General features: G+C 43.4%; 1 protein-coding gene and 1 long non-coding RNA gene across 2 annotated transcripts in view; one reads left to right on the top strand and one right to left on the bottom strand.

The window, feature by feature from the left end:
* Positions 1-14,188, top strand: part of LOC310852910 — a 490,613-nt gene that overhangs the window by 173,734 nt on the left and 302,691 nt on the right. The window lies entirely within an intron of this gene.
* The window catches only part of TACR3 (tachykinin receptor 3), a 35,148-nt gene continuing 27,620 nt past the window's right edge, over positions 6,661-14,188 (bottom strand). Inside the window, exons 4-5 of the mRNA XM_083756698.1 lie at positions 12,477-12,673; positions 6,661-8,189 (exon numbers count right to left, since the gene is read on the bottom strand). Coding sequence (XP_083612824.1) covers positions 7,874-8,189; positions 12,477-12,673 — 513 coding nt within the window. The 3' untranslated portion in view covers positions 6,661-7,873. The remainder of the gene's footprint in view (positions 8,190-12,476; positions 12,674-14,188) is intronic.

Here is a 14,188-nt window from a genome sequence, read left to right as displayed (position 1 = left end):
TGAGAAGCTGATTTGCGAAAGCTGGTTGGAGTGGAGCTTTCACGTGGAATATCTTCTCGTTGGGACAAAACTTTGGGAAGCAGTTCAGCCAACACAGAAGGCGGTTGGGAAAGCTGAAGCTGCAAAGCTAAGTGAAGCAGAGAAGCGTGTGCTTACTTTTCTGGCAGAGAATGTGAGTGCTGACCTGATGCATGTTATCCTGGATGCTAAAAGGCCTGAGGCTGCTTGGCTGGCACTCCGTGAGGCTTGTGAAGCGGGAGTGGGAAGCAAGGGCCAAGATGTGGCTGCATCCGAAGGGGAGAGGCAAGATGGCGCTGGGCACATTCTTGAGAGCCGATACACAGCTGAGGGGAGCTGTGAGCCCCCACGGGGGGACGAAGGGACTGTTGCAGGCAGCTGTATGAATGCTGCACCGTACCTGTGTGAGGAGCCAGGAGAGAGGCCAAGCGTTGGGAGCCCTTTACCCACCAGAGGGGGTGCAGGAAAACGTCCTGGGAGCCCTGAGAGCAGTGGGGGGGCAGTGAGCGGTGGAAGCTCAGAAACGGCTTGTTTTCCAAAGGCAGCCAAAAGTTGTTTTCGTCGTGACTTGGAGCCTGGGAAGCTGCAGAGAGCTAGATGCTTCAAGGCCAGCCACCTGCACAAAGTGCAGATAAGGCCTACAGAGCTGTGTGGGAATGCGGAGACAAGTCCGGTCTCCAAGGCAACGGAGGCAGTTGCATCTACGGAAGCTGCCAAGGTCCTGAGCAAGTCTTCCTGCAAGGGGGGGTTTGTTGCCGTGACAACCAAAGAGAACAGCTGCAGAGGCCCCAAGGGCGGGGGCAGCGAGACTTTGTTGCTATGGCGATGTTGAAGGACAGCTCCAAGGAGGAGAGAGTGTTACGCTTTATAATTGACTCTGCAGCTAGCAGGCATCTGATAACAGAGACACCTGCTGTCGAGATGTGGAACTGCAGATCTATTTCAGATGGGAAAAATATTGTGTTAGCTGATGGGAGACAAATGCCGGTTTCTAACATAGCAAATGTTTATGTTTCTGTTTTACAGGCGCAGCTGGAAGTTTACGTGGTGCCTGGGATGAAACATTGTCTTTTATCTGTTCCTTGTCTGTTACAGGAAGGGTATAAGGTGTGCTTTGAAAACAATGTATGCACAATTTCCAAGGGAGGAAAGCAACTGGTCAGTGTTGCAAAGGGGCAGAATAATCTCTTTGTTCTGGAAATGCCTCTGAAGGGTGAGGGGAATGCTGAGAGGGCACAAGCTATGCGTGCTACAGTTCCCACTCATGTTTCATGTGCCTGTGCTTGGCACAAAAAGATGGCACATGGTACCCTAGAAGATATCCAAATGTTGCCGGAGTGTACTGAAGGTTGCAAAATACAGAAGTGTGGCAGATCCCTAAATTGTAGGGTGTGCAAAAGGGCAAAGGTAAAAGGGTGCAGTTATCCCAGGGTGGAGAGGGTAACCACAAAACCTTTTGAGCTCGTGCACACAGACCTTTTTGGGCCCATGCCAAAGAGTCTGGGAGGGGCCAGGTTTCTGCTGACGATGCAGGACGATTTTAGCCAGGTTTTGTGGTGTTTTGCTCTCAAATTGAAAGAAGATGCACCACAACTGATCAAAGATTGGGTTGCAGAGGTGGAACTAAGGTTCTCCACCAAGGTGCAGGGGTTCAAGAGTGACCGATGTGCAGAGTTTACTGGGTCTGCTCTGCAGGAGTTCTTTTGCCAGAAAGGGATACGTCACAAGGTGACAGCTCCTCAGGAGAGGGGTGTTGCAGAGCTCAGATGTGAAGCTCTGGTCCGAGCAACAGAGGTTTTGCTGTGTGACTCTGGTTTGCCTCAGAGCTTTTGGGGGGAGGCGACGAGAACACTGACATTCACGATGAATAGGTCCTACAACTCAGTGGTAGGTGAAACCCCACATTTCGTGCTCTACGGAGAGAAACCGCAGGTGTATTTCTTCCGTGCGTGTATTTCTTCCGTGCGGCTTTGGTGCCGGTGCCAAAGACTCAACAAAAGAAGAGTGGTCCTAAGTTCCAGAAGATGATCTGTGGATATGAACCTGCAACAAAGGGATGGAGGTTTGCATATCCAGAAGGTGATCAGACCAAGCTTCTGGTCAGCAGACATGCTGAGTTCTGTGAACAAGATGGTATGTCAAATCGCAATGCTAGTCCTGACATTCTCTCAGAATGTCTGTCTGATTCTGAGGAGGAGGGAGAGCCAGGGGCTGAACCTGTTGATGAAGACCAGGTCGATGACCAGGGTCAAGAACAGGGTGGGGCATCTCCACAGGTTGCTAAAAGAGAGCCCAAGAGTGAGCCTGCGTCTCCTGTTAGCATAATGCAGAGAATTCGAAGACGCTTTAAGTCAGAGGGGGAATCCCGTGATGCAGAGGACACACTAGCTGACCACAGTGAGTCAGAGGAAGTACCTGAGTTTGTACCCAGGCGGTCCTCTCGAGCCACGAAGGGCATTCCACCTGAGAGGTATCAGGCTACAGGTGTGTGGGTTGGTTTCGCACAGTGTGAACCTGGGAGTTGTGAGGAGGTTCCACAGTTGCCTGACAAGGACGCCAGGAAGGTGCGTAAGGCATTGGAAAAGGGACTGATCTCACAGAGGTCTGTAAAAGGTAAACACCCAAGTCACCTCAGGACTGGATAGAAGAGGGGGTGTGGCTAGTTTCAGAACTCACAGGGTTAAGGAGTTCTGAGTGACGTCTCTCCATTCCTGAGGCGTGACTAGAAGGAGGGAGTGGCTTTATCTCACTGCCTGTTTTGTCTCTGCTTCCGAAAGAGACAGAAGCAAAATGTGCGAGCTGAGTCCAGGAAAGCTCTGTAATTGTTTAACTGCTTGAATAAAGACTGAGTTATAAACACACTGACGCCTAAGTGTGTTTGATCAGCTTAACACCGGGGAGCAACAGCACGCTGCGGGAAACTTCTGCAACAGTGGCTGGCGGAGGACTGAGAACCGGGAGTAGAGGCGCCAGGCGGAAGTGTGCCGGGCTTCCATTCAAGCAGCTGCGCCTAATTGGGGTCCAATCCAATTAGCTACGCCAATTATTCCACAGTTCTTAGGCAAGTGGTATAAATAATCAGTGGTGTAGCGTGGGTTGTCAGCACCCGGGGCAAGGCAAGTAATTTGCGCCCCCAACCCGTGGATTTGCACCCCCTAACCCATGGATTTGCCCCCCCTAACCCTACCCCCCAGATGTTGCGGCCGGTGCGGCCGGCCCCCCTGCACCCCCCACACTACGCCACTGTAAATAATGGACTGGATCCAGAACAAATTAGTCACACTTGTATCCCATTAAGACCAATGTGAAATGACTAACAGAAGCCCTTGAAATCAAAGGAACATCCTTGTGACCACTTGTCCTGGATCCAACCCAATATTCTTGTGATGCAAAAAGCATACTTTGCTTCTCAGTGACTAGAGTATTAGCACCAGGCATGAAGAGCTACACATTTGGGAAACCTGGGCACAATCCAAATTGAGTTTAACCCCTTTTCTCACATTTAAGCCTACTCACAGCCTTGCCTCTTCTTAGCTATTTTCTCTGTTTTCACTCTAACCTTAAAAACCAATCTCCTACTAGACTTCCACTGCTATATACTATTAGTGGATGTCAGAGGTGAGGGTCTGATGGGGTTGGTTGGTGCTGTGGAACTGGCCTCATGACAGCAACATCTGTGCTGTCATGAGGCCAGTTCCACAGGATGGTCTGGAGTAGGTGGGGCAGAGAGCTGGCACATTGGCATAGCCAACCTACTGCCCCACCAGCAGCTCATGCTTGTCTTCACACTCCTTCATGGGCATACATGGAACTGCCTCCATCTGACCTTCTCCTAAGGAATGTTTAAACATTCAATTTCCCCCCTTGTGAGTTCTTCTTTATATTCATTGTTGATTAACTTGATACTATTACCATTTGTGTGATGATTATGGTCCTGGTTTTTAACTTTTCCATTTCCATTTCTGTACGCTGAAGCCACAAAAGGTGTCTGCTATTTGCCCCTGCCTTGGTCATTTGATTGCCCTTTTTACCCATTGCTGTCTTTTTTATTTGTATATATTTTATTTGTATATATATCTTGCTTGTTTTATGTTGATATGGCCGTTGGCTAATGTGAATAAAGTTTATCTATCTATCTATCTATCTATCTATCTATCTATCTATCTATCTATCTGCCCCTGCTTCCCTGTTCTGGTCAGGGGGCCTTTCAGAATCACATGGGATTTGATGCCAGGAGGCTTCAGACCAGGTCAGCATTGCTAGAAATCAGTGCTTCTATCTGGGGACCCCAAGCTTCACACTTTGCCCTTGCATACCTAGTAACAATCTTTTCCTTTCCCACTTTTATTTCACCTTTTTTAAAAGTGTGAGCTTATGAGCAGGGATGAATTCATTTCATTCCCACACAGCGTTTAATATATACTTCAATATACCATGGCATTGAATCCAGGGAAAGTTGTTGTTGTTGTTTAGTCGTTTAGTCGTGTCCGACTCTTCGTGACCCCATGGACCAGAGAACGCCAGGCACCTCTGTCCTCCAGGGAAAGTAATACCATTTAAATTCCCAATAATTTCTCGAGCAGAGTCTTAAACATGCCAGTGGGACTTAACACGTCCTTAACATTGGCTGAATGGTGTCCCAAGGTCCTCCCCATCTTAACTGTGCATCTCTGTAACAATTAGCGCCTGGACAGCAGAACACTGGTAACTTGGTAAGTGACTTTCATGGTTACCATGACATCTGGCATTACGGATCTCTCCAAAGCAAAGCAGGGGCATTCTTCTAATAAATTTCAGCATGCAGCAGAAACACAAGGTGTTGATTCTATAATATTTCAGCAGCAAGAAAATATTTTCAAACATGGGTTTCATTTTCTCTCTCTACTTTTTTTTACATTTGCTCACGTGCCATTGCACATTTGTAAAGACATATACTTTATAAAATATTACAATATTAAACCTGTACAGACAAAACTGGTTTGAACTGAGTGGAGGAAAAAATGTCCTTGCAATGTAATGTACATTCCATTTTTTGTACAATCTTCACAGTTCCTTCTAATGTAGTGTTCCTTGGACACTGAGCACTGTTATGGGACTTCCTCTGTCAACCTCCATGTTCTGTTCAGGAGTGAACCAAAGATGAAGCTGGGCTGAAACGAAGGACTCTTTCTCTATGCTTGGACTTCTTGGCAGGTCTTGAGGTCATGAGGATCCAGAAAGCCTATTGATTGGCTCTCCAGGGAGCTAGGTTGCAATAACAGTAGAAAGGTGAAATGATTGTTAAACAAAAGGATACCAGATGAATTTTTTTTCCTATCTAAAAACCCCTGCATTGAACTCTGGAGACAAACCTCTTCCATCAACCAGAAATTGTATAGACCAGGTGGAACAATAGCATCTGCAGGCAAGGCAGCATGACTCAATATTCAACTTCCATTTCACCAGTCCCCTCATTTTGAGAAGGTTCCTCCTTTGAGGTCAACTATGACTGTGTTTCATTTCCTTAGCAATTGTCCACTTACATGTCACATGTTATACAATCTCAAAATCACCCTGAGCATTTGGGTAATGATTTATCTCCGGTATGAAAACTCTTGGAAGAAGGTTTCTGTGACATTAAATCATGAGGTATGGAATTGAGGTGAATTATTCATTTTCTTGCATCATCCTGGCTTGGATGGGGCTATGAAGTTACCGACCAATAAATCCTGGATTTTTTCAGCAAGGGTCAAAACTAAACTTAACTAACAACAACAACAACAACAACAACAACAACAACTTATTATTTATAGCTGACCCATCTGGCTGGGTTTCCCCAGCCACTCTTTGCTGTCATACAACACAGTATTTGCATGCAGAACATTGCATCTTCAATTTACAATAACTCCAAGAAGGTTGGATGAGGCCCCTGCCTGAAGTCCAGGAGAGTTACTGCCAGCCAGTGTAATTCAGAGGTGGGAAGACCCAAGAGTTAATGTGGCCCTAGAGCCATCTCTGCTTGGCCTTCAGGACTCACTAGGCCATAAAAGCTCCCCTAGCCACACCCCCCTTTTAGGCCATGCCCCTCAGCATCCCTGCCCTGCACCCTCCTTTCGCAGGTGCCTTCTGTGCCAACTTTTAAATACCTGCTGAATACTCTTCTGTTCCACCAGGCCTATGCAGGCAATTAAGAGTGCACCCCCACTTAATGTATATAATGGGTAAGATCAAGTAATATAGCATACCCTCCAAACTTCCCTATACAGGATTGCCTTTAGACGGCTCGGGGGGTCAGATAACTCCATACCCTTCAACGTTCCTCCAATGAAAATAGGGACACTCTAAGGAAAAGTGGGACATTTTGGGATCAAATCAGAAACTGAGACAGCTTCTCTAAATCAGGGACATCTCTGGAAAATAGGGACACTTGGAGGGTTTGCTATAGAAGCTTTCTATGGTATGAAAAAAACACCATGGAAGGGTGGGTGGGAAGTCAATGGATGTGAGTGCTGTTTAAAAGAATTTGTAAATTCTGAAAACTTAATGAAAAGGTTCACTTCTAATGGTTTTCTTGTTTGGATTTATGTTTTTATATTGTTGTAAACCACTGTGATATATCTTTATTATACAGTGGCATATAATTACCGTATTTTTTAAATAAATAAATAAATAAATAAATAAATAAATAAATAATGCTTTTGCCCAGCTGGAATGTGTCCCTGAACTGTGATAAGTTATCTTGCTTGTCTGGTAAGAGAGATATGCATATGTAAATGTGCACATAGAAGCCTCTGACTTCTGTATGAAATGAAGCTCAGTCCGTCCTTCCACCCTTTCTCCCTTCCGATGTAGCAAATGGGACTGATGTAGGATATCATTATTTTAGTTGTGCTTTTTGTTTTAAATGACATCGTACAGTTGCTGGACTTGTTACGCTGTTCCCCTCTCTGTCAAGAGGAATGGTGGCATAGAAATAAAATTAAACAGCATTGGCATCAACGTCATTCTCTGAAGTAGGGAGTAGGTGATGAGGTAGGAACCTGCTAGCCCTATACAGAAGCCCTTCTCTTGAAAGGTTAGCTGTCTCCCAGCTACATAGTGAAGTCTAGATCCATCCAACAATGCTAGGTGGAAGATTAGCAAAATCTGCTTCTTGAAGAAATTTAACCATTTTTTTTAAAGTTCTTGTCCATCAAATTAAATAGTAAAACTGAACCAAATGCTGGTAGAGGTTTTGTGCCATTGTAAATGGTAGCGTTTACAAGTCAGCAAGTTAGAGAAGAGCCACCAGTTGCCTTAACTGCCAATAAAATTTCTGCACGTCACACGGACTGGAACCAGATGCACTGGATTGGAACCAGAACAAGGTAGTTGCACTTTTAGCTCTCATTGAAATCAATGGGACTTAAGTTAGCTATGACTAACCGCTCACATGGATTTCAGTGGAATCCAATTTGCTCCGGATTCAGCCCATTTTTTGAAAACATTCCATTTTACAATATGGCACTGTGCCATTAGACTGATGTAAACAGGTATCATGTCAGTGTTGTATTTTCCAAAGCACAGAGACAAGTTGAGCTCAAGAAGGCTTATGATGACAACATATTTATGCACACACACATGCAATCAGTGCTCGGGATCTGTAGCTTAGTTGCCTTCCAAAAGTTTGGATGTTTAGTTCTAAGGCAGGCATGGCCAAACTTGGCCCTCCAGATGTTTTGGGACTACAATTCCCATCATCCCTGACCACTGGTCCTGTTAGCTAGGGATGATGGGAGTTGTAGTCCCAAAACAAGTGGAGGGCCAAGTTTGGCCATGCATGTTCTAAGCATTGTCCTATGAGCAATACTCCTTTCTCTCACATCCACCTAAGACTTTAGGAGTACTCGTCCACCGATGTATATGGGGAGTTGATGTAACTCGATGCTGTTGACATGGCTTTGGAGCTCCTGTGTGAGCAACCATTGAAGCTGGGTTCCTGTGAAGGAGCTCTTTTCTTGCGGCTAGACTTGGTGGTTTCTCCATCGCTGGGGTCAAATACCACCGACATGCTGGATTCCATTCTGGAAACTGTGTACAGGCTACTTTGCCTGGTAGGGTGGAACCTGGTTGTCTTGAGTTCCAGTTCATCGTAACTAGATACTTCGATGAAAGGACACCACTGGAAAGCTCTCTTGAAACCAGCTCTGAACCTGAAAGCAAAGAAACCCAGTCACTCGCAATGTATTTGTACCGCAGGAGATATCGAACAGCATAATATTGCAAGCTTAGGTGCCTAAAATGGTGGGGAGAGGTTGCGGTGTTTAAACATGTAGTACAGTTACTATGGCAGAAAATGTAATCAGGCTTGTGGAACGAAGGGGGAATGGAGAAAGGGGAACAAGCAGCACAAAGGGACATACCAGGGAACAAGGAAGTGTTTAACTGAGAAGGCACTCTTCAAATGGATGTGTGCACATTCATCAATGGGAGTTAAACATCTAGGGACCTGTTAGCATGTTTGAGAAATGAACAGAACATGTGGAGGACATCTGGGGTGTACTTGTGCAAGACATCTAGCGTGCCAGAGGTAAACACTAAGGGAAAAGAGGCAAATTAGATTAACCAATTAGATACCGAAGTGTCTATCATTAGCTTTTAAGGAACCCCAGTGTCTTAAGAACCGTATAAATATGAGGTACGTGTGATCTCTTGGACTTGGTCTCCTGCCCTTGTGCTGGACAGGAGAGCATGGGACCCCTGGCGGGCAGGTCACCTCCACTGGTCAACTGTTTTTGATTAGTCTGTAACCACAGAAAAGTCTTCAAGAAACAATTCTGTGAAGCTAACCAATTGAGTTTCTTAGCTTTAAGCTTTTAACTCGATTATTCAATTGCCTGTTTCCTGGTATAAAGTTGCAATAAGCTTTAATAAATTCAAATTGTTTTGGATGCACTATAGGAAAGCACTATACAATGTTTGGATTCGATATAAAGATTTGTTGGAAAACAAAACCCCTAGGTGGTTGTCACCAATGGAAGCTAAGGAGGTGAAAAAACTTAATATGGAATCCAAATGGCCAAAATATTGTGAAATTTTGGAGCAAGAGAGTGGAAAAATCAAATTACAGAATTATGAGAAAATGAAGTCTAAAGTACGAGATTGGCTTCACTACCATCAAATAATGGAAGTGTTCAAACAAGACAGGAAAATTGGCTTCCAGGTGGAGAGATCAAAACTAGAAACAGAACTGTTAGAACCCAATACTAAGAATTTGTCAAGAATGTATAACCTGCTGTTGAAATGGAATACATTAGATGAGACAGTTAAATCAGCCATGATTAAGTGGGCACAGGACATTGGTCATGATATTATGTTCGCTGACTGGGAACAGTTATGGACCACCGGTATAAAATTTACGGCATGTAATGCCTTAAGAGAAAATATTATGAAAATGATTTACAGGTGGTACATGACCCCAGTCAAGCTTGCAAAAAATTATCATTTGCCCAGTAATAAATGTTGGAAATGTAATGAGGCTGAAGGTACCTTCTACCACCTTTGGTGGACTTGCCCGAGGATTAAGGCCTTCTGGGAAATGATCTATAATGAAATTAAGAAGGTACTTAAATGTACATTTCATAAGAAACCAGAGGCATTTCTCCTGGGCATAGTCGGCCAAGGGGTGTCTAAGAAGGATAGGACGTTTTTTATGTATGCCACCACAGCAGCAAGGATTCTTTTAGCAAAGTACTGGAAGACGCAAGAGCTACCCACACTGGAAGAATGGCAGACGAAGGTGATTGACTACATGGGACTTGCGGAGATGACTGGCAGGATCCGTGACCAAGAAAAAGAGACGGTGGAAGAAGATTGGAAGAAATTTAAAGTATATCTTAAGAACTGTTGCAAAATTGAAGAGTGCTAAAATGTCAAGGGAAATGAAAATATAGAATTATAGCTGCAATTGATTAAGTATGAGAAGAAGCTAAAAAAAAGAAAATAAGTAATTAGACAATTGGTGTGAGGAGTTGTTGAAAAAACTTTAAAATAGGGATGCAGAAAGGGAGAGGTAAGGGGAAGTCTGGGAAGTAAGGTTTATGAAAAAGAGGTTTGAAATTATACATGTTTTATATGTTTTGTTTGTTTATGTATTGTGTGTTGTTTTGTTTTTAATGTGTGTTGGAAAACTAATAAATTTTTTTTTAAAAAAACAAAAACAAATTGTTTTGGATGCATGCCAGGGATCCAGGTGTCTGTTTGCCTAGTTATGTGACCTGGACCCTGTGATCATCATCTGAGACCCTTCTTTGTGTGCCTCCTCCACAGGAGGTCTAGAAAGTAGCAAAACAAGGACAGGCCTTTACTGTGGTGGCTCTCCACTTGTTAAATGCTCATCCACGGAAAACTTGCCTGGTGTCTTCATTACATAACTTTAAGTGCAAGGCAAAAACATTCTTTTTCTTCCAGGCCTTTGGCTAATTAAACAACCTATAGCCTTTTAAACAGAGGTATTGTTTTCATTTCTTATTATGGTATGCATTTCGGTGTTTTTATATTGTAAACCACCCTGTGATTTTTGCATAAAGTCCAGCTACAATCAGGTTAGCTTCTCCCCTGCAATAAAGGCTTAGGTTAGTTATCTGGATTTGTAAAGACCTGCTGATAAAAGCCAAAGGACTGTGTATGTTTGAGGAGACTCTTGAGAGTCCCAGGGACTGCAAGAAGATCAAACCTATCCATTCTTAAGGAAATCAGCCCTGAGGGCTCACTGGAAGGACAGATCGTGAAGCTGAGGCTCCAATACTTTGGCCACCTCTTGAGAAGAGAAGACTCCCTGGAAAAGACCCTGATGTTGGGAAAGATGGAGGGCACAAGGAGAAAGGGACGACAGAGGACGAGATGGTTGGATAGTGTCTTCGAAGCTACCAGCATGAGTTTAACCAAACTGCGGGAGGCAGTGGAAGACAGAAGTGCCTGGCGTGCTCTGGTCCATGGGGTCACGAAGAGTCGGACACGACTAAATGACTAAACAACAACAACAACATGTTTACAGATGTAGGCAATAACAGAAGCTCTGGGCAGGGACAGATGCATTTTTTCTCTATTAAAGTGCCATTCATATGTTTTGAGACTGAAACAAGGTGAGAAATGTAGTTTAACTAGTGTTCCTATAGCCACCAGAGGCAAAATGCTTTGTTTGAGTTAAAGCAGGTGAATCAAAGTCAGATGAGAATTAAAAAGCAGACCAGTGCCTAACAGATGAATCAAAAAGCATAGTTCACATTTCAGGGAGCAGAAAGTAAACAATGTTTTCTGCTACTTCATTTTGTGTTCCAAGCCCAACATCTACACATCTTGCAATCCATTGCATCTTGCATAATATGGCAGGGGTGAGGGAAGCCGTGTTAGTCTGCTACAGTAAACACAAGGCGGAATCTTGTAGCACCATATTGATGAACAGATTATTGTGGCATATGCTTGTAAATCTGTTAGTCTTTAAGGTGTAATCAGGCTCAGTCATGAAGGGTTGCTAATTAAAAAAAAATTCAATCCATTCCTCGTTGGCATTTAACAGTATCACTAAAGCAAAATGTGCTCCCGTGCCATTAAAAACCCATGGCGGGCAGGAAGTCAACTGGTGAACTGTTTCCTAGCATTTGTTTGTAACATTTCTATATTCTACCTCAGAGGAGCATTTCAGCTTCGTAACAAGCCAAGAAGTAGATCAGAGTAGAAGATACATTTCACAGCAGAAGACGAATTTGAATTTTGATTTCCCAAGTTAATACCCAATCACGCCCTGCTGCACTGCAGTGGATAGACAGCGTTTTAGGTGTCATGTTGAGCAAACCTTCATCTGCTGAATTTCCAAGTGTCAAATGTGCAGGTTCCCCCCAAAAAGATGGCAATGCCACTCCGTGTCTGAGGATTCAGCTATACAGCTGCAAATAAAATGTTTTTAGTGCAATATGCAATGTGACACTAGATGGCAATGGTGAGCCTTATGGAAAATTCAATGTATTTTAAAAATTACTTTAAAAAAGCATTTTCAGAACAGTTTTTATATGTGTCTAGATTGCACCTGAGTTCAATGAAATAGGCACGCAGTTCCTACTCATTATGTAGATAGAAGGGAAGGGATGATAGATGATGATAGTGATGATGAAACAGCATGAATCAGATTCTGTCCAGCAAATTCAAAGCTACTTTATCCTTCAGTGGGCTCCAGTGGCATCTCCTCCCTAGAATGTGCTGTATCAGGCAGAAAGAAGACTCAAGACACCAAGGTGGTCATGCGCTCTGCTTTGCAGAGGCTTGCCCTCTGTCTGAAGGAGTCTTCTGCTTGAAATATAAAGTACTGCAAGATTCAAGGGAAAGTAGGAGGGTATCTTGATTTGAAAATGTGAATAAGAGAAACGAAAATGCCCACAGTCGTCTGACAGGTTATTCCTAAATTACAGCCACAAATACCTCACGGAATTATTAGGCATTCTTACCTTTTATTGAGGCAGCAGTAGATGATCGGGTTGTACATGGTGGAGCTCATAGCAAGCCAGAAGGTGGCTAAGTAGACTTGCTGAATGTATTTCCAGCGGCCCAAGTTCTCATATATGCCAGTAGCTATAAAATAAATATGGTACGGCAACCAGCAGACTGCAAATGTCAGGACGACAACAATCATCATTTTAACCACCTGCAGAAAAGGAGAGGAGTTTTGGAAAAAAGTACGGACATGAATGTCTTTTAATCGTAGAATTTTATTTTTTGAATAGAACTAAAATACAGGGAACACACACACACGATACAAGAACACCAAAACCAATAAAGAAACTCACTAATAATAATCCTGCCTATCTGACTGGATTGCCCATGGTATATCATGTTTGTGGGATAACAAGCACACAAATGATAGCATATATGTCTTATTATATGACATGTGCATCAGATTCAGAGGTAGATATATAGGCAGAGAGATACTAAACTGGAATTTGATCAGAAGCTTCCATGTAGGAAATAGGCAGAAACCACAGTGTAATAATCTCTTTGACATAATAGCTCCTGAACATCTTTTATTCCATGCAACACCAGATTATTAATGTTGCCCATTTGCAGCTGTTAGAATTTGAGATAAATCTATCAACATTCTGGACATATGGATGATAATGGGAAGGGGCAAAGCAGAGTATTAAGCAGGGAATAACATGTGCCAATATCCACCCCCTGCCCCCCAGGCAGCACGAAGCATTCCAGCAGGGAACCAGGCCAAAGGATAGAGACTGAATTTGTTTTCATCAAGTTATTGTCCCTGCAAGGCTTAATGTGAGCAGCTGTTTTTCTGCAGGGCACTTTCTCCCTGGTGTGGCAAACATTGTTTTTTGAGAAGAGAATTGCCCACACAGAATTTACATCTGAATCAAAAGGTGCTTGATTTAGTGACCTCTGTGATTTAAGAAAAAGCAACTATCTGCATTTGGGCTTGCTGAATGGCTAGCTAGATCTCTTTTATGATTCACAGACCACAAACACATAATGAATAACATCTTCCACTTCTCCATTACTTGATCTTTATTGTGCTGTTGTGTGTGGTTTAGTTTTAGTTTTTAGTTTTAAGTTTGTTGTCTAGTCACTTTGGGGGTCAGCAGGTCAAAAAGCCAGCGACTGTATGAACGGATAAAACAAAGGACTTGACACAAGGAGCGATGAAGTGGACCCTCTTGAGAATGGTCAGATAAGGAACACTTAACTTCATTCATTTCCCTCTACTTCAAAAGTAATAACCATAAAAAGAATATGGAATTCCTTGACCAGAGGTTCTCAGTGGAGCACAAAGGATAGAACAGAAAGAAAAAGTCTAGGTCAGGGGTCAGCAAACTTTTTCAGCAGGGGACCTTGTGGGGGCCCAGACTATCTATCTATCTATCTATCTATCTATCTATCTATCTATCTATCTATCTATCTATCTATCATCTATCATTTGGGGGGAGAACAAATTCCTATGCCCCACAAATAACCCAGAGCTGCATTTTAAATAAAAGCACACATTCTGCTCATGCAAAAACACCAGACAGGCCTCACAAATAACCCAGAGATGTATTTTAAATAAAAGGACACATTCTACTCATGTAAAAACACGCTGATTCTCGGACCATCCGCGGTCTGGATTTAGAAGGCGATTGGGCCGGATCCAGCCCCCGGGCTTTAGTTTGCC

Source organism: Podarcis gaigeae (assembly GCF_964106915.1).
Source record: "Podarcis gaigeae genome assembly, chromosome: 9".
Classification (NCBI taxonomy): Eukaryota; Metazoa; Chordata; class Lepidosauria; order Squamata; family Lacertidae; genus Podarcis; species Podarcis gaigeae.
Note: the sequence above shows the minus strand (reverse complement) of the source record. Positions and strands in the feature narration are given on the sequence as shown.